General features: G+C 38.8%; 1 protein-coding gene across 5 annotated transcripts in view; it reads right to left on the reverse strand.

Annotated features, from left to right (window-relative positions):
- MAP2K5 (mitogen-activated protein kinase kinase 5) overlaps positions 1–21,850 on the reverse strand; it is a 268,367-nt gene that overhangs the window by 210,286 nt on the left and 36,231 nt on the right. For all 5 annotated transcript variants that reach the window (XM_089907071.1, XM_022579868.3, XM_022579867.2 and 2 more), the window contains 4 exons: positions 19,856–19,896; positions 18,819–18,886; positions 9,876–9,924; positions 2,387–2,451 (listed from right to left, as the gene is read on the reverse strand). In XM_089907071.1, coding sequence (XP_089763197.1) covers positions 2,387–2,451; positions 9,876–9,924; positions 18,819–18,886; positions 19,856–19,896 — 223 coding nt within the window. The remainder of the gene's footprint in view (positions 1–2,386; positions 2,452–9,875; positions 9,925–18,818; positions 18,887–19,855; positions 19,897–21,850) is intronic.

Consider the following 21,850-nt stretch of genomic DNA (forward strand, 5'->3'; position numbering starts at 1 on the left):
CTGAGCATTAGCAATGGTAGCTAACTAAATGAACCCAGGATAAGTCGCTAATGTCACCACAACATCCTAGCAAACTGAAGAACTCATGCTTAAGGACGTCCCCTTGGATACTGTGGCCCTAATAAAAAGAAAATGTCTAGCCATGCTTCTTAGCTAAAAACAACATAACCCAGGCGAATGGGGAGTTATTGTTGAATGGGTACAGGGTTTCAGATCTGCAAGCCAAAAAGAGTCCTGCAGATGGACGGTGGTGATGGTTACACGACAGTGTGAATGTACTTAATGCCACTGAACTGTAGACTTAAAAATGGTTGCGACTGTAATTTTTATGTTATATGTTTCTACCACAATCAAGAATAACAGTTAAAGAAAAACAACACTAACATAATTTTATGTTGTAATTTTTCCTGCTGGATGGGCATATTATTTCCACTTCCCTGTATCCCCTCTCCCCTTTTTTTATGAACCTGTTTTAAGATAAAAGGTTAAAATTTTAATATCTAGGATATTATTTCTAATAAAAATTACCTGCTGGGGTTTGGTGGTCTTACGCTTTCTCCCTTCTAGAATAAACTAGAATAGTAAATTCACAATAGGTCTTCAATTAAAAAATAAAAACATGCTTGAGAATCAAACATTTGGTGAAACAACAAAAATAAGTAGGTGAGGAGTCTAAAGAAATGTTTTTGAATTCTATTCGACCAACAAAAGGAGTCAAAAGAGTTGCTAGACATCTTTTCTGTTTTATTACACCTGAACACCAGCATAAAAGCATTAAGAAAAAGAAAGGTTGAGACTTTGAAAACCACTCCCTCCAGGGAACTCAAGTGAAGTAAATTGGAGTGTACATGTTCCTTCTTATTTCTAAAGGTACCTGAACTTAAGAACCTTCAGGACAGGGTAAAAAGTCAAGTCAGATAAGAGTGAGGAAGAGAAGACTAGGACGAAGAGATGCTATTTATGCAGTACTGGGGGACTGCATGGGAAGGAATGCTAGTATGATTCACGGAAGGACAACAAACTTTTTAGACACATGAGGCATCACACATTTTAAGGGCAAGACCCAAGGATTGTGAAAGAAATGTGTTATTATTTAATTCTCTGAATTATCATAGTGGAAGCACTTAACTTTCAGACCAACTATTCACCATAGTCAGTTATCTATAGGAAAAAACAATCCAAATATGTAAGCATACATTCTTAAAGGACTATGTTAAAGGACCTTAGGAGAAAGGACTCACATCCTGGCTCTATCTACAGAGAGGACTGAAGCCCTGGGTGGGGGACTGGATCAGATAACTTTGAAGGAGCTTCTAACCCTGAGAAATCTGATTCTATGCCAACACTGTATCTGTGTGGAGGATGTTCTGGAATTTTAGGATGTGATCTTTCGCATTCATGGGCAACAGGGCGATTTTGCAACAGGGCAATTTTTATCTGTATTCACGTCATTAGTAAGAACTTAAAATTCTAAGAAAATCAGTAACCAGTTAAACATAAATTAAATAATTTACAACTTTGAAAATATGTATTAATATCAATAGTAAAACACTGAAGGTAAAAACACAATCATAATGTGGTGCAGGGTTAGTGTATACATGGAAAACAGCTCTCTGGAGGAAAGCTTTATTACTCCCTCAGGGCTTTCTTGCAGAGTATGGATTTTTTAATTCCTAGTGGAATATTTTTCATACACCATTGCAGACTATTAAGTACCAGACATTACATTATGTAGTTTAAACTTTGCACTACTGCACGAGAAAGACTTCCCTGTTGAGAGAACTATTTTTTACAGTTAGCATTTTTTAATATGAAAATGAACACTTCTTTAGGGTAAGATCACTGCAATTGGAATTTGGGAGAATTTTATAACTTAACATATTCATCAATGTGTAGAAATTCTCTCAGGGAGTAGGGTGAGGAGAGAAGGAAACACAACAGGAAGAAGGCTTTTTAATAACTGAGTGTTGACACAGGGCAAAGCAATGGTATTTATAAGGTTTGTCTTCCACTGAGCATAGCTGTACGTACACAGACAGGGGACTAGCATAGGGTGCTAGCAAGTTAAAAAAAATAAAAATAACGGTGTTAAAGAGCGAAGGAAAAAAATACATTAAACTTCAGGCCGGTTAAAGGTACACTTGCTAATGGTGGACTATTAAATGCTCACCCAGGAGAGATGCAGACTCAGAAATATTAAAAAGGCAATATAAATGCACTTTTCCAAGCAATTCCTGAGAAAATGGATTCCTTGCAGAATTTTGGAGTCAAATGTGGAAATAAAATCTAAGCACTGGTGGTCATTTAAAAATCTTTGCCATGGAGAACTTGGATACCCACATTTGGCAAAAGTGGATAGAAAGTTTAAACAAAGTTGACTACTCACTTGTAGACTGTGCCTCCGTTGCCATGACCAAGAGTGTCTCGATACCGTATGTCTTGTTCATTCATCTCCACAAGAAAGAAAGGAAAACAAAAAGGGTGTCATGCTGTGGATGGAAATGTCAAGGAAAAGCAACTCTGGGCCATAAACAACAAGCAGGCTGGGTCATTTCAAGTTCAGCTGCAAGAACGAGAAGATCAATACAACATTTGCTGTCCAATTTATAAAAGACGATACCAAGGGACAAAGTGATGGAAAGTTTAATGACAATTTGTTTGCCTGGGTCATTTCATTAAAGTTTGATAAAAGGTGTCAAAATGGAATGATATAACATAGCTCAAAAGGGTCAGGTCAGAGATACTGATAAGAACACAGTCTCCAGCACTACATAACCACTGCCAAACAGCACTGCACATAACCAAAGTCAAACTTGGCAAGAAAACACACACACACACACACACACACACACTTCTAGTAATCCAATGCACAATTTGTAAATAAATCAGCCCCTGAAAACTCCTCAAGTGACCCTCTAATTAACATTAAACAAACTAACTGAATAATGTTAACGATTTTCCTAGAGTAGATATAGCCTTTTTTTACTTTTTTTTTTTTTTTTTTGCGGTACACAGGCCTCTCCCTGTTGTGGCCTCTCCTGTTGCGGAGCACAGGCTCCGGACATGCAGGCCCAGCGGCCACGGCTCACGGGCCCAGCTGCTCCACTGCATGTGGGATCTTCCCGGACCGGGGCACGAACCCGTGTCCCCTGCATCGGCAGGCAGACTCTCAACCACTGCGCCACCAGGGAAGCCCAATATAGCCTTTTTTTGAAAATGATAAATTAGTACACAGCAGTAGCTGGGTAGAAATCTTATGCTCATGGAAAAGTGCTAAATCAATGCACTTTAAAATGCACATATAGTCAAATATTATAATGCATAAAAGGAAAATACATAGGTATGTGATTCATATAAAGTCATTTTTGTAATTTATTATATAAAAGAGTATGTGCATTTTCACAGGTTCTGTAAAACTATTATACCACAAATACTACTCTCATTTGAATCGTGAATAGAAGTGAACTATTTTAGTACCCCAAAAATAACGTTTTAGAGTTTGAAAGAACTCCCTAAATAATTATTTATCAAATGACTTTAAGACTAGTCAGATTCTATTTGAGGCATTCAGTAATTTTCTACACACTGGTCCAGTTGCTCAAAAATTAACTGCTAACTTTATTCACTAAATGGATTCAATAAAGGTGTTATTCTCCATATAGCTAAAGCTCGGGAAAAGCCATAGTAAGCCCTGAAAAAAATCAATTTCCAGGGAATTGCACTGCCTTGCATGGGCAGGAAATGGATGGAGTTTTTAATTCAATATCACCTGGAAAAAAATAGTTTGCTTTCAGACCATTATAGTAAAGCTTTAAATATTTTGCTCTACTCTGAACTTCCACCAATGGAATAAAGCAAGGTTCCATTTATCAAGGGAAATATTTTTGTCTATACATTTCTGAGGCTGAAGCTTCAGAGAGCTGTGATAATTAGGAACATAGTGCAGATAACAGAAACAGCTTCCTTTCCAAGCCATTCTGCCAAACCCTAAAAGAATATTGACAGATTAATGTATAAAGGCCAATTCAGCACCCCATTTAATTGTAGTAAAACCTGACTGACTTAATTTGCAATTAGCTAGTTACTATATTTAGGGTCAGAGGCAAAATGACAGACAAGTCAGAAAAATTGGCAACAATTTTCCTATTTGAGGGAAATTCTGTGACATGAAGAAAGAAAATCTCATTATTCTGGACCAAAAAACAAATTTTAAAACACCATGAAGAAAAGTAGCACATCAAGTTGAGATACTAAATAAACTAGCAGAGTTGCTACTGGGTTTGATTTGATCAAAGGGTATAAGAGATACATATGTAAATAGCAGTATCTATTGGCAGCTACAAATAGGCTAATTCCTTGAAAACATTCCTCAAGGTAGTCCAAACATGACTCTAACAACCTAATTTGTACTATTAACTTGCTTAACAAGCTGCACCCTCATCACAGCCTGAAGTAAATTTCTAGGAGAAATTTTACTCACTCAACGTCTACAAATTCTGAATTGGTGGCACTGAAATTTAAGGGTAAGCAGGATGTAGCTATAGGATCCAGGCTCTGGAGAGGTCACAACCTGTGATTACATTCCCTCCACCTCCACCACTCCAGGTAAAAGGACCAGTAGTTTCCTCTTAGAAAAATATAAACATAAGACTCATTGATATTATACATTCCAGTGAGAGACCTAGGACTTCGGAGGGGGCTTGATTTTGTGGTATTTTGTTGGAGGCAGTAAATGCAAAGGGGCAGGTCTCTGAGCAGCTTCAACCACTATAATCCCAACACCATAGTCTTTTTAAACTTTAATACCCACTAGGTTGAAAAGAGAAGTGGAGCAGCCACCCATCCAGCACTCCAACCTAACCAGGAGTGGTAGATGTAAAAAAAAAAAAAAAAAAAGAGGCAGGGGATAAGCTGAACGCTGCAGAGAGATGGGGGATGATGTTGTGGGCGCTGAATGGGGCGTGGGGGTGTGTGTGTGCACGCACATGCATGCGCACGCTAACACAATGTTTAGGCAAATTCAAGGGTGGAAATTTGGAATCCCTCAGATAATGAGAAAGATTTTAAGAGTCTCATAAAGATAAAAATGGTTTTAAAAAATAAGTTCTAGAACCACGTCACTCAAAAAGACAGTATCCATAAAAAATTGTTTCGACACTTTTAAAGTTTTATATAGACATTTGCCTGGCCTATAAATTGATTGATAGATTATTCTATTTAAAAGTATCAGGGGCTTCCCTGGTGGCGCAGTGGTTGAGAGTCTGCCTGCCAATGCAGGGGACACGGGTTCGTGCCCCGGTCCGGGAAGATCCCACATGCCGCGGAACGGCTGGGCCCGTGAGCCATGGCCTCTGAGCCTGCGCGTCCGGAGCCTGTGCTCCGCAACGGGAGAGGCCACAACAGTGAGAGGCCCGCGTACCGCAAAAACATATATATATATATCTCAGATCTTTTTTTCTTTTGAATCTTCCAATTTTTATAGAGTATTCAAATATTATTCACGTTAAAAAAGTTTTAAAAAGGAAAACTATTAGAGTCAAGCTTATAAACTGATCACAAACGAATTTTGAGAATTTTGTATATCTAATCAAAATGGATTACTTTATTTGATCTTAAATATAAAGAAATCATTAAAGGGATCAACAAGTAGCTAATAACGTTTCTGCCTTTTTAGTTTAGACAGCATATTAATTCAACTTTTCAAAATGAAGCATAGGAACTGTACTCATTATGATACAAAAGTGGGATTTATAAGCCTACAAAATACAACATTTAAATATTACAGTTGAGCTCAAGTATCATAAAAATCACACACTTTTACAACATTTTAAACATATAACCCAATTCGTTTGGGTCATATAACTAGTAAATAGCAACTAGCCAAGGTGAGAACTCAGTCTTTCATGTTACTCTGCTCAATGCTCTATCTTAGCAGTTGATCTCATGTGTAAGTACAGAGGGACATCCTCTCCATCAATGGTGCCTGGTCCATAGGAAGGAAAATAATCAAACGAAGGGCACTCAAAAGTTAAAAGCGATTTCATCAACTACGATATTTGCTTTTAAGAAGAGAAATCACATAGCTCTTTAGATAAAAAAGAGGTAAAAGAAAGTTTTTATTCAATAAAGATACCAAATAATTTAAAAATATAAATCAGTTTCCTTGTTTTGACTAAAAAAAAAAAAGCAAATGAAAGGCAGAATAATAGATGTGAGGGAGAAGGGAGAAAAAACCCTGAGAGTTACAATGACGTGTCAACTGCCGCAACGGCAAATGACCTGGGAGAGATGATTGGCACTGGGCTCTGCTGCTGCTGCTGCTGAAAGAGAGGTGGGGGCTGTGAAAGAACGTGGACGTGACACCCCAGGGGGCGGAAAGGTTGTGTCTGTGCAGGGAGGGGAGGTGCCATGCAGTTTGGACTTACACAGTCTCATTCATCTATGTTTAGGTCTTCGTACGGGATCTGAGACGAACCCTAAGAATCTAAGAGTTTTATGTACTGGTAATAGGACACTCTTTAAAGCTAACTTTACAGTCGAATACTATTTTTCTTCCTCCTTCTTTTTTTTTTTTTCTAAACACAGAAAGTTTTTTAAAGGCATCTGAAGTTCTCAAAATAACAGCCAAACATGAAGCAGGATTAGAATTATTTCTAGTTTTGTGACTTCACAGTACATTTATACTTGATTTACCAGAAATAGAAAAATACTGTCAACCTCTCCTACAAATTATAAAAAACAAACAGACAAAAGACAACTTCAGAGATGCAAAGGTCAAAGTCATACATCCTTGGAGTGGCTGTACTTTTTTAATCCTTTAAATTGACCCACTGGGCCATTTCTAATCAGTTTAAAATCAAGGGCCAACATTAAACAGATGATACTGCACTACAACTGAAGTGGGAAAAACACACCCAGAAAACACATCAGTGGTGCTGATTTATAGCTCTCAGTACAACTTGCCAAAAATACCTTATGATTTGTTTTTTTTTAAGCTGGAAAAAAGGAATCCTCTCTCACAAAGCAATTACAGAAGAACATCTCCATTCCAAAGACTAAATGTTAAACTTTTTAAAGTGTTTAATGTGATGTTAATGAAATTAATGGGGAAAATGAAATGGAATTCAATTATAGATCAGCAAAGAAAATATTCTTTGTTTATTGTCTGCCTGTGTTAAGAAGAATCAGTACCTACTGCTTATAAATCATTAAAATAAAAAAGCTCAATTAATCCTTATTTTATATGTAAAGGTCTGACAGAAACTAGTCCTATCACCAGACCTTTGCTTCACAAATCGAAGCAATAATAGTTTCAGAAAGCAGTCACACTCTATGAGCAGACAATTGGAGAGATTTAGTAAATCCCACTTTATAGAGCAGAGACTAATCGGAAAACACAAGCCAGTCAAATGTTTCTTATGAACTGTTGACACTATATCAATGCTGAATCAATTGGTGGCATTTACTCTGAGTGACAGAAAAGAAATAAATATTTATATCACATAACCTATATCAATGAACCCAGGCAGAAAGCTATTTCTAACCTGTCAATATTTGATTATCTTGAAGAATCATGTCCCTTTCTTTTAATGATTAATATGAATTCCTTATTAAATCTAAGTGGAGGCTAGTGGAAAGGCAAATCATTATTAATGCTTGAGAGCATAAACCACTAAAATAAAAAACTATGCTCAAGTGTTAAGGTATCGTTAAATGTGACTTACATCTTCCATATCAAGTGGTGTCAGTGTTCAGCCCACAAATTTATTGATGCCACACTGTGCACATTACCTCACTGCAATGCAATCTCACTCACTCTTTAGTTACCTGATAGCACCAAGGACTGAGGAATTAAGAGGAGGTATTTTGAAGACTTCCAAAGGTGGGAGTTCTTTGTTTTGTACTGTTCGTTTTCGTGAATAAAAGTAAACATAACAATGGCTAATCCTTAAAAGAAAGGAAATGCCATACTGTTTAATGTGGGATTATCACATTCCCAAGGGAAAGCAATAAACAATCTTTAAGTGTCAAAAATCATTGCCATGACAATCTTCCACCGAAGAGAATCTCCTAACCAAGACCACTAAGATATTTATGGTACTAGGTTCAGAACACTAGGAATATTTCAGAATGTTTATTTTTTGCCCTGGAAATAACTGTTTTTCATTTTTGAAAGAGGAATCTATGACAGGTTATTTTCCATTGCCTGGGTTGAACAAATGTAGTTAAAGCTTCTTAATTTATGTCAATTTTGAAATATATTTTCCAGCTGAAGAACACTAGTAACTCACACATAAATTACAGTTAGTAACTAGGATGCAAACATGTTGGAGATACATGAATATCGTAGGCTCAATATTTCAGCTTTTAGTCATGTTAACGCCAAGTGCTGGAGACATGTAAGAAATACACCTGCAGAACCATGTATGCTTCCCTCCGGTGGGGAGAAGAGGGAGAACAAGAGGACAATAATGGGCTTGGCAGTGACCAGAAGGAGAGAGAAGGGCAACCAGGTTTTGTTTCATGTTTCCGAAAACATGCAGGGCACTAGGGGAACATGTATGTGGACCTCAATCTAAACAAAACTTTGGCTGCTTAAAGTTAAAAGTACTATTAGATAAATATGAAATATGGGGACCATTAAGATTATACATACAACATACATACATATGTTGCATATACATACAACACCAGATTCTCCTTAGCCGTATATTGAATAGTTAAGGACTAGAATTCACACACTACAGATGATGATCAGGTGTCAAAACCAGATCAACTCACTTTTTCTAACTGTATTCAAGGGATTACAGGCTAAACAAGTAAGGCTTCCAGAAGTACCACCATACAGTCCTTGTTTTAAGGCATGCACATCTATTAGGCCACAAAGTTACAGGTGATATTAAAGGACAAGCATCAGGACCCAGCTTTGTCTTCTTGACATGCTCCACTACAAGTACCTGATTCATGAAATGCCAATGAGGATTGGAGAGGTCAGCATGTGAAAGCACTGAATAAGCATCTGAGATAATTAAGATTTCAGCCTTCGAAACATGGACGGGAAGTGAACAGCAGTTAAGAAAATCAATAAGAGTCTTTTATTTGCGGTGACACAGATGTCTCAGTCAATAGAGCCTAATAGGCAGGCTTGATCGCGATGGACAGGCGCCTGCCTCCAAGGCTATCAAAGGGCTTCCTCTATAACAAACATTAAAACACATTTATGTTGCTATTGAAGAATCAAGGACCCTGCAGGTAGCTTAATTTACCAGTGTATGTTTAAAGGCACTATACTATTTCAGATGTGTCAATTTAATTGAATCAAAATGAGTGAGAAATAACTGGGCTGCAGGACTGTTTATCCCTCACTGGCTGGAGTAGGTCATTCTGCTTTAGACGACCAGTCAACTAGGCAAACTGAGGGCTCCTGAAGCCCAGGAGTTTTAAATGCCAAAGGTCTGCTGTGACTCTGTTCCCCTAAAATGCCAGTGTTAGTTTCAGGACAAAAGAAGGAACTAAGGTGAGAAAGTAGCAGTTTCTCTTTTTCTCCCTAAAGATAAAGAAAGAAACAGTCACCTCAGGATGCAGGGCCATTTCAACAACCCATGGGTTGACACACTTGCTCAGAACTGATTAACTTTTTTTGCACCGAGCTGGCAGCAGGGTGTGTGCATGGTACTTCAATCTGCTGGGAGTGAAGCCCATTAGCACAGTTTGAAAAACGTGCTGCAAATTGTTCTGCCAATCAAATTAAGCCGTGTAATTCATTTATGACAAGAAGAATTTTATAGATCCTTTATCTGCTTATTAAGTTTACAGATACAAAAACTAGACAGCACTAAGTTATTACTATAGTCTTAATATGTAATGACACCTACCTGGCCATTGGCTAATATTTTTTTCAGTTCAGCAGAAGACTTCTTCAAGCTGAAAAGGAAAGACATAGTTTTTAATGGCAAGTTCATCAGCACCTTTGAACACCACTGAAAATTCCAGACTAAAACACACTTTTGTTTTAGGTGTAGACATAGACTACACTACTCTTTACATCCTTCTCCCTACATAAAATATTTTCTAAAGTAACTGGCCAAATGGCAAAGGTATCGATAAGGGACTGAAACCCCGTTAGTAATCTAAAGCAATAAAAAAGCCTACTATCATAATGAAGCTAGGCTATTGTATGGAGTATTTCAGAGACCTCTTTTTGCTATTAGTTCTGCTGCCTTTGAGTAGCCTTACAGTGGTTATTTTATGTGGACTCTGTCATCTGCTAAATACCAAGTGCTTAACAATGCACTCTTAGAATGTTCACAGCAAACAAAGATTACAGAACTTCAAAAAATTTAAGTCCTGATTTTGTACTATAGCTAAGAGTTACAATTCAGCTTCCTGGGAAGTAAATGTGTAATAGAAATAAATCCTGGCACTCACTAGCTGTGTGCTCTGGAAGAAGATACTTATCCGCTCTGAACCTCAATTTCCCCTTTCTGTAAAATGGGGGAAATATCAACATTATAGTGTAACCAAGAAAATTAAATATTACAAAAAGCCCTAGCACCTGTTTCTTGCACATAGTAAGTATTAAATCAATTTTAGCTGCCTTCTCTTTCCTTTCCTTTCCTGTAGGTATGAAACCCAGCTTCCGTAGGTATGTAAGAAATACAGAAATCTTCTTCTCTGGACATTTATGACTATGTAAACATTTATGTGGATGAGTTTAGGGAGAGCGGCCAAAAGATGCTGTGAAGTTCTTCTGGCTTTATAATGAGTTATACCTGTACACATCCACCCAGTTAGCAGAGTGGTGCATAAAATAATACCTCCTCCCATCAATGTTCTAATTTGAAATTTAAAGCTTGTTAACTCTATCCTAAATCTATCTACTCTAACCCTCTACCCATCTGCCAAATTAACTCTCTTCCCTTTGGTAGTTATCTGTAGATACCTTTCTTCCCACCACACCCCCTCCCAAGACTGGAAGCTCCCTGAGAACAGATACCACATCTTACTCACCTCTCTATATATTCCATTTCCTTCCCGCTCCCGAACCTAGCCCAATGACTTGGCACAAACTAAGTGTCTGATAAATGATAGTCATTATTCTGGTTGTTATTATATGGTAGTAACACACACACACATACTCATTTGGTACCTTTAATAAGTTATATTTGAGAAAACCTCAGACTTCAAGTTTGACCACACTCACGATTCCAAGTTATAATTATTTTTCTTAATAAATACTTCTTAAACTTCTGCTACAGTCAAATGCAAACTATGGAGCCCTAGTCTCTACTTTCTCCAGATTTTATAGAACATGCCTTCAGCCAATGATTCTAAACTTTAATAACATCCTCCCAAGTCTAAGAATTCATGCACTCAAGTGGCAATTAAGAATACTGCAGAATGGGACTAAAGCTGAAATACATCCCCCCCAAAATAAACTGACTAAGATCAGTCCAGTTGAAAACAAAATATTAGCCTCTACCATTTCCTGAGTGATGACCATGTGCCACGCACTGTGCTAAATGCTATTACTTAGTATCCTGATCTAATCCTCACAGTAACTATCCCGCTGTGGGTATACCCTGTGGGGGAAAGTTATTCCTGATACATAAAGAAAACTAAGGTACGAACCTTGTTCAAAGTCTGTCTGTCTTACACACATACTTTTTTTTCTGGAAAACATTTGGACCCTGATATTGCCATAAATGGTCCCAATTTAATATTTGCAATTATTATAAAAACAGAAATGACCAAACAATGCTCAGGCAATGTTTCTCCACAGATATTCCATTATGTCATGCAACTTGAAATAATAACATTTTGATTCATTGCATTTACAAAACACCTTTCATCCAAGAAACAAAATGTGATTCCCTAATACAACTTCATCAATCTTCTTAACACCAGAGGTAGATAGATGGAAAATTTAATCATCCTAATTTTACAGAAGGAGAAAGCCAGAATGTTTAGGAAAGGCCGTGCCTTGGCAGTGGGATGTGAATTCAGTAATTATGGTTTAGGAACATCATGTGGATTAGTAAGCTCAGTTTAATAAACATATCCACCTAAGGCAAGACCAATTCATGCTTTGAGAGTAACAGAGGAAAAAACTGATTTTATTCATTATGTCAATATCTGGCTATGAACTTTGGTAAAAAATTATATTTATATATCCTGGCAATTTCTTTGTGCCCCAGTTTACTCAATGTTTTATTTTTATTTATTTATTTATTGGCTGCATTGGGTCTTCGTTGTTGCACACGTCCTCTCTCTAGTTGTGCCGAGCAGGGCTACTCTTCGTTGTGGTGCGTGGGCTTCTCATTGCAGTGGCTTCTCTTGTTGCAGACCACAGGCTCAGTAGTTGTGGCTCACGGGCTCTAGAGCGCAGGCGCAGTAGCTGTGGTGCACGGGAATAGTTGCTCCACGGCATGTGGGATCTTCCTGGACCAGGGCTCGAACCCGCGTCCCCTGCATTGGCAGGCGGATCTTTTTTTTTTTTTAAACATCTTTATTGGAGTATAATTGCTTTACAATGGTGTGTTAGTTTCTGCTTTATAACAAACTGAATCAGCTATACATATACATATATCCCCCATATCTCCTCCCTCTTGTGTCTCCCTCCCACCCTCCCTATCCCACACCTCAAGGTGGTCACAAAGCCCCGAGCTGATCTTCCTGTGCTATGCGGCCGCTTCCCACTAGCTACCTATTTTACATTTGGTAGTGTATATATGTCCATGCCACTCTCTCACTTCGTCCCAGCTTACCCTTCCCCCTCCCCGTGTCCTCAAGTCCATTCTCTACGTCTGCATCTTTATCCTGTCCTACCCTTAGGTTTTTCAGAAAAAAAAATTTATTTTTTTGATTCATATATATGTGTTAGCATACAGTATTTGTTTTTCTCTTTCTGACTTACTTCTCTCTGTATGACAGACTAAAGGTCCATCCACCTCACTACAAGTAACTCAATTTTGTTTCCTTTTATGGCTGAGTAATATTCCATTGTATATCTGTGCCACACCTTCTTTATCCATTCATCTGTCAATGGACACTTAGGTTGCTTCCATGTCCTGACTATTATAAATAGTGCTGTAATGAACATTGTGGTACATGAATCTTTTTGAATTATGGTTTTCTCAGGGTATATGCCCAGTAGTGGGATTGCTGGGTCATATGGTAGTTCTATTTTTAGTTTTTTAAGGAAGCTCCATACTGTTCTCCAGTGGCTGTATCAATTTACATTCCCACCAACAGTGCAAGAGGGTTCCCTCTTCTCCACACCCTTTCCAGCATTTACTGTTTGTAGATTTTTGGATGATGGCCATTCTGACTGGTATGAGGCGATACCTCATTGTAGTTTTGATTTGCATTTCTCTAATGATTAGTGATGTTGAGCATCCTTTCATGTGTTTGTTGACAATCTGTATATCTTCTTTGGAGAAATGTCTATTTAGGTCTTCTGCCTATTTTTGGATTGCGTTGTTTGTTTTTTGATATTGAGCTGCATGAGCCGCTTGTAAATTTTGGAGATTAATCCTTTGTCAGTTGCTTCATTTGCAAATATTTTCTCCCATTCTAGGGTTGTCTTTTGGTCTTTTTTATGGTTTCCTTTCCTGTGCAAAGCTTTTAAGTTTCATTAGGTCCCATTTGTTTTTTGTTTTTGGTTTTGCTTTTTTTGCGGTACTTGGGCCTTCTCACTGTTGTGGCTTCTCCCGTTGCGGAACACAGGCTCTGGACGCGCAGGCTCAGTGGCCATGGCTCATGGGCCCAGCCACTCCACAGCACGTGGGATCTTCCCGGACCGGGGCACGAACCCATGTCCCCTGCATCGGCAGGTGGACTCTCAACCACTGTGCCACCAGGGAAGCCCAGGTCCCATTTGTTTTTGTTTGTATTTCCATTTCTCTAGGAGGTGGGTCAAAAAGGATCTTGCTGTGATTTATGTCATGGAGTGTTCTTCCTATGTTTTCCTCTAAGAGTTTTATACTGTCTGGCCTTACATTTAGGTCTTTAATCCATTTTGAGTTTATTTTTGTGTATGGTGTTAGGGAGCGTTTTAATTTCATTCTTTTACATGTAGCTGTCCAGTTTTCCCAGCACCACTTATTGAAGAAGCTGTCTTTTCTCCATTGTATATTCTTGCCTCCTTTATCAAAGATAAGGTGACCATATGCGCGTGGGTTTATCTCTGGGCTTTCTATCCTGTTCCATTGATCTATATTTCTGTTTTTGTGCCAGTACCATACAGTCTTGATTACTGTAGCTTTGTAGTATAGTCTGAAATCTGGTAGCCTGATTCCTCCAGCTCCATTTTTCTTTCTCAAGATTGCTTTGGCTATTCGGGGTCTTTTGTGTTTCCATACAAACTGTGAAATTTTTTGTTCTAGTTCTATGAAAAATGCCATTGGTAGTTTGATAGGGATTGCACTTAATCTGTAGATTGCTTTGGGTACTAGAGTCATTTTCACAATGTTGATTCTTCCAATCCAAGAATGTGGTACATCTCTCCATCTGTTGTATCATCTTTAATTTCTTTCATCAGTGTCTTAGTTTTCTGCATACAGGTCTTTTTTCTCCTTTGGTAGGTTTATTCCTACCTATTTTATTCTTTTTGTTGCAATGGTAAACGGGAGTGTTTCCTTGATTTCTCTTTCAGATTTTTCATCACTAGTGTATAGGAATGCAAGAGATTTCTGTGCATTAATTTTGTATCCTGCTACTTTACCAAATTCATTGATTAGCTCTAGTAGTTTTCTGGTAGCATCTTTAGGATTTGGCAGGTGGATTCTTAACCACTGCGCCACCAGGGAAGTCCCTCAATGTTTTATTTATCTGCATGGTCACAGTGACTTGAACTATCCAAAAATCACTTTTAAAAACACTTTAAAATTTTAATGTGATACAACTATAATCTGCGAATGACATTTAAAGGGGACACTGAGATACCCAAAGAAGAGTAAAAGGGTGAGGGGACCAGAAATAATGTTGTATCAGAAAAGCTGAATGAGTTTGGAGAATTTAATTCAGAGACAAGATTTAAAGGGAATATAAATTCATTTGTCCACTCATTTATTCAAGCATTACCGACTATCACCTATGTGCCAAGCATCCTGCTGGGAACTGAGGATTCAACAATGAATACATCTGAGTAGTATCCCATTTATATATGTACCATATCTTCTTTATCCATTCAAAACCGTAATGGAAAAAAATATATAAAAGAATATATATATGTGTATATATATATATATATATATATCTAACTGAATCACTTTGCTGTACAACAGAAATTAACCCATTGTAAATCAACTATACTTCAATAAAATAAACAATGAATATGCTACAGTCACTGCCCTCAAGGAGTACAGAATCTACTGGGGGACAGGGGTGATTATAATACAATGTGCTAACCACTACAATAAAAGCAAGCACAGGGAGATATTGGGAATTCATAGAAGGAGTACCTGGCGTAGACTGGGAGGTGGGCAATAATCAGGAACAGTTTTCAGAAGAAGATAACATCTTTGTTCATCAAAGATGACGAAGGTTAGCCGGAATGAAGGCAAAGAAGGGAATGGATTAAAAGAAGAAAGCAGGAAAGAGGCAGCAGTGGAGGTGAAGGCCCAGTAGTGAGAGGAAATGTGATCCATTAAGGGGACCATGTATTCATCAGCAAAGCTGAACCATCAGTTGGAAGGGGGGAGTGGCAGGCTAGGGGGCCAGAGTGAGCAGAGGACCCACATATGGCAGGCCATGGTTCACCTGCTGTGGAGGGTACAGTTTGTCCTGAAGGTTGTGAGGAGCAGTAAAGGGGGGAATGATGGGCTCAGAACATGCACTAGCAAGATCACTCTGGCTGCAGTGTGGAGGAGGGACTGCAATGGGGCAACACGGGAGGTTATAGCAGTAATCTAGGGAGCCTGATCTACCTTTTCAACAACAGAGATGCTGGCAAGTCGACAGACTCCACAGTGATTCAGAAGGTAGAACCTATAAATGTAGGGACTGACTGGATGTGGGGTTGAGGGAGACCCAGGAAGCAGTGAATGATGCCTGGTGGATCCCCTGGAGTTAGCATCCGGGTGGACGTGGGAGAATTTACTGAGACAGGAAACCCAGGAGAAGAAGTATGTTTGGAGGGAAGATGACTAGTAGAGCTATTACCTAGAAGAGGGAACAGCCCTGTTCTGAGGGCTAAACTCAATCTTTACGAGTGGGTGCTAAAGAGACACAAATCTCAGCTCACAAAAAGAACGTTCTGAGACATAGCTACGTGAACATGGAACGGGTGCTTCAGCCAATAAAGTGCATTCCTGCCACAGGGCTGTTCAGGAAGAGCCTGGATGACCATCTGGCAAGGAGTGGGGAGTCGGGCACCTAAGGAGAGCAGCATTAGATGGGGGCCTCTCCTTCTCATGCTTCACACCACAGGCAAGAGTCTTCTATAAACAATGAGCTGGCCATGGCCCTCTGTTGAAAGTCGTCTAACAGCTTGCCAATACGCTGAGGGGAAAGCTCAAACACCAGGCCCCAGGAGCCAGCTCCTGTCACCTCCTTTTCTCCTATCACTCCTACTGTTCTCCCCACCTTTCCACTCCCTCCCCCAGCCCAGCACCCCTCCCTGGGCTCCAGCCTAACTGGCCTCCTTCTGAACACATAGAGCTCCTTTTCCACCCAAGGGCCTTCACTTACTCTCCCCACCCTCTGAAATGCCCTTCTCTGGCTCTTGATGTGGCTAGGTATTTCTCATCCTTCAGGCCGAAGTGGAATGCCACTCTCCCCTGGGCACCCCGTCCAAATCTAAACACAATCCTGCCCAGTGTTCTCTCACTTCAAAATCTGCTTGTTTCCTTCATAACACTAATTATAAAGTATAATTATTTGTATACTGGGGGGAGGTGGTCTGTAGGCCTATGAGACAGCGAGCTCCAGAGGATAAGGACCACATTGTATTCCTAGTGGGTAGGACAGCACTGAATAAATAGGAGGCACTCGATAAATACTTTTGATTAGTTATCAATATGGGGCACAGAACATGGCCAACCTAGGGTGGCATATTAAAATCACCTGTAGGACTTTTTCAAACTGCAGTCCTCCCATAACAAAAATCACTTCTGGAGCAAACTACCATTACTATTTGGGAGGCTGTCATATCCCTAAAGGAAGATGCTGCAACAAAGGGCTGACAACCACTAGATCAGATAGTCTCTTTCCAGCCCAAAGATGTTATAATACTCTGTGAATATAAATGATAGTTTTTTAAAAGCCAAGCTAATTCACTTTGGTTTTGGTTAAAACCAAATCTGAGAGAGTTGAAAAGTTATCCTGCTGCTTCTCTGCCTTACTGTCTTTTTCAACTCCATCCTGCTTTTTATACCATGATGAACTTTGACCTAAAACACCAGGAAAAGTCCTTGTTTTCACTCAAGGCTAATAGTCAGTCTGTCTGAATAACATTTTTTCTAGAAGTAGTGGTAATAATTAGAGGCCCTGCCCTCTTCGAGCTGAATGTAACAAATGACCCTCAGTCCCCATGCCTCTACTCGGTGGACATGGCTCTCTTGCCCAACAAGCATGAAAAGAGAAGCCTCAGAGCATCGCCTGGCAGGGCCAAGCACTTGGATGAGGACTAAAAGACCTACTCCTCAGGACCACAAGACAGGTGATCCACTGGTGAATAACCAGTGGATGTATTTTAACACAGAATAAATTGTTTAAGAAGGAAACACACTCTAAGAGTAGTGTGTTCATAGCAGGAAAGCTGTGCATAAGATATACTGACACTATAATAAAGCAATCAAGGAAGTGACTTTTGGGGAGGGGACAGGAGAATAGAGAGAGAGTCAGAAGGAGAGACTTTAAATCACCTGCAGTAAAGCCCAGTGACAAAAGAACCAAGACACTGGGTGGAGGGGGTAAGGAGGGGCATGGAAGGGAAAGTAGAAGCCTAAGCTACATCTCAGCAGATAAGGGCTGTGCAAACACTGACTACTGCCCTAAACCCAGAAAGACCAGGGCACACAATGGAAGGGTGATCTGGCTCAATGATGGCTTTTCAGTCACCAGTGTGAATACAAACACACAGAGCAATCACCTTCAAGTGTCATCTTCAAGTACAGTAATAAGATGTTAACCAGCTGAATAACTGAATATGTAACAAATATGATCTAGAATTCTTTCAGCTTAAGCAGGTCCTTCTACTTGAGAACCTTAATCTTCTGGAAGTAAGTTCTCAGGCCTGTCAGAAGAACACTTTGAAGAGGCTCAAGTCTTTAGTATCCATCCCAGTATGGGACAATGTAAGCATGAATTAATGAAAATTATCTTCCTTCTGTAATAGCTCAATCTCTTGTGCACCAAAGATACATAAATGGACAACTTGGCTGGTCAATTTAAACTTCACCACATTACTCTTTCCTTGTCTCCTTCTGGGAAAAGTGTCAGTAAAGCATGACACTGCCAAAAGATGGACAAGCAAGACAAAAATAATAAGCATTATACAAACCAGATCATCAAAGCATGGAAACAGTCAAAGGCACTGAATCTTCTGTTTCTGCATAATCTGGAGACTGATGGAAAACCATTCCACAGACCAAAATAAATAGTTCAACATGTCTAATTTTATCTTTCCCTATGAGGTCCTTTCTTTTCAGTCAATACATAGCTAGGGTTACTTAACTGGTCAGATTTCTTCTTAGCCACATACACACTTTTGAGGTCTTATAAAGAAAAAGAGACGTCATCCCACAAGCCCCTTCTTCACTCCCAACTATGTAGATATTCACGCTCAGAGGCACATGTCACTCGCTCGCTCTCACCTATTGCTTGGAAGTGAATCTGAGACTGCTGGGCTGCTGTGTTGAGAGGATCCAGCCCGGGTATTCACCTACAAGTAAAGAAAGGATCTTGATCAGTCTGTGTTCTGAGGACACAGTTCTAATTAACCTGTAATTTGCCACAAATTTCTCATTTCACTATGAAGGTTAATTAGCTTTTTACTAGACAGACCCATGGTTGGAGTCTATTCAGTATATAGGTTATAAAAACTGTACAACCTGTATATTACATAATACTTTGTTCCTGTCATTATTCAAATACTTAAATAGTGCTGAAAAGGGGAGAGATAAACTGGGGACATTTTCAATTCACTGTCTAGAACTGAATTCAACTCTAGTGAAAAAATTCAGTTCACTGTTTCTTTTTGTTTTATATAAAAAACAGTATGTTCAAAAAAGTATATTAAGAATACATCCAAGGGTTAGTAGTGAAACTCACGATATCATACCCCTTCAGCTTTAAAACCAGGCAGAACATAGCAGAATGTTTCTTATTCACCGAAAAATGAGGCCCAAGTAATTAATTATAAAACGCTTGAGTCTAATACAATAGCCAGTTTTTCTTTTAAATGTAAAGCCTTAAGCAGAAATCCAGAATTCAAAATACGCAGAACAATGAAAAGACATTAAATAGATATATGTTTCTAGCATAAACATGTCAAAAGAAGAGGGGGGTATTCTGTATGCAATATGCTTATGTGCTTAATTAATCACTGAAATGAAGTCTATATTTTTACTCAAGTAAATCTTTGTGGAGACCAGTACCCAGGATCATCCTGAAGAAACAGACCAACAAAAGAATTCCAAATAATAATTTTTTTAAAATACAGCATCAAAACCCCAATATGTACACATATTGAACAAATACTAATGAATCCTCCTCCACATCCCATTAAAAAAAAAAAAAAGGAACGCTTGTCAGAGCTTGAGAAAGTGCAGTTTTATTTGACATTTCAATAAGTGGAACACAGCATTACAAATCCATCTAACTTTACTGAAACAATTATTGAAATTCGTACCTTCAGGCCATGTATGTTCCGTTCCCCAGGAGGCTTGCAGGCTGAAACAGTAATTGACTAAATTGTAGAACACATCAGGGCCATTTACAAATTTGCTCAAAATGAATCGTTTAAAAAGAAATGAGGGTGACACCAAAATTAGCAGAGAGAAATGATTGAAAAGTGGCTCCCAAGACCCAAAGTGGGAATTATGAACCAGGGTTTTTAACTTGCAGGAGTGAGCATTTATAAATGCAAAGAGCTTTCTGACACCACCTCATATAAATTCCAATTTCTGCTTAAAACATATAAAAATCAAGTTAACTGAGCTAAAATGATTAGATTCCTTTCATAATTCAAATTTCTGCCATCATCTTTCCTCACTCTATTACATTGTATATCTGTTATCACTTAAGACTACAATGAAAATAGCTGGGGTTTTTGGAGGGGAGTGGGAGGAGGTTCTTTTAACGCCAAAACAATTGCTAGAGATTCTAAGATGAAATATTTAAGTTTGAACATCAGTTTGCAAAGCAGTAAGCAGTCAAATTTGTTAGAATACAGATATACCATTAATTTCATGACATTTCTTGCAAATCTTGACATTTGCTAACATTTAAGTCTAAACATAAAGCAGTACCAGCGAAAATAATATTAATTTCCTGACACCATCTTGAGTTACAGGTTAGTACTTTTCCAATTCAGCAAATGCTTCTTCATCAAATGTTAAAAAAATTAAAGTGCTTCCTGCCCATGTTATAGGCTGCTTCCATCTGAAAACTACAGTGTCCTACATATTATATGTTAAGGGGCCGTCAATTTTGATTGATTGTTTGGGAAAGGATGAATTTGATTTTTTTTTTTTTTTGCTCCTTTCTCAGATGTACATGTATTTTCCTCTGTTTCTGACAAGAAATCGAGCTGTTTAATAAGAAGATGTGGCTAATAATTACAAAGCACATCAGTTGCTTTAGGTTTGTGTATTTCAAATATATTCAAAGTCATTATGTTATTTTCCTTAAAAAAAAAATCTAAACCTCAGTAAAGGATTTTTATTTGTTTTTCTAAAATACGTTAAAATTAAGACTCCAAATCCTCTTTCCTAAAGATGGAAATTAACCTTTTGAACAAACCAACAGTCACATACATCTGATGCTTGGTCCTTTAGGGACCATTAATACTTCCTAAGACAACACTTCAGAGGATTTCCTCTGAAGTAGCCAGTGCATTATAAACTTCATTTAGTAAGAAAGTGGCTAACTAAGGAATTAGAGACAGGCATCAACTCTTATCTCCTACCTTAACATCTGCCTCGTTCCTCAACTGGCTTCTTAAATCTTTGTGACTGAAAATCTAAACAGTACTCAAAGGACTTCCCTGGTGGCGCAGTGGTTAAGAATCCACCTGCCAATGCAGGAGACACGGGTTCGAGCCCTAATCCTGGAAAATCCCAGATGCCACAGAGCAGCTGAGCCCGGGTGCCACAACTACTGAGCCTGCACTCTAGAGCCCGCGTGCCACAACTACTGAAGCCCACGTGCCTAGAGGTTGTGCTCTGCAACAAGAGAAGACACCGCAATGAGAAGCCAGCACACCGCAACGAAGAGTAGCCCCCACTCACCACAAGAGAAAGCCCGCGCGCGGCAACGAAGACCCAATGCAGCCAAAAATTAATTAATTAAAAAATAAAATAAAAAGTAAACAGTATTCAAAAAAACCCAGTAGCCTCATATTTCCTAAAGTTGTGGAGTCAGAAGTTACTGTAAAGCTAGTGAATTTTCATACTTATTAATAGTTAACATATCTTATAACTACAAAGAGAATTAGCCCTGAGCTGGGAGCTACTATCCAATGCAATTGTGCCACTTGGAATGAGAAGACCTGATGTTAGAAGAGAATTGTTTTCTCCTGTCCTCTGATTTGCTCAGTCTAGAGATTCTTTTTCACATGGGGCCTGACCACAGAATCTAAGAATCTAAGGTCTGAGAGCCCTTAACCAACTCAGTAGACCCAGGC

The sequence above is a fragment of the Delphinapterus leucas genome, chromosome 2 (genome assembly GCF_059928025.1).
Source record: "Delphinapterus leucas isolate spDelLeu-1000000601 "Yukka" chromosome 2, BTC_Dleu_Yukka2, whole genome shotgun sequence".
Taxonomy (NCBI): domain Eukaryota; kingdom Metazoa; phylum Chordata; class Mammalia; order Artiodactyla; family Monodontidae; genus Delphinapterus; species Delphinapterus leucas.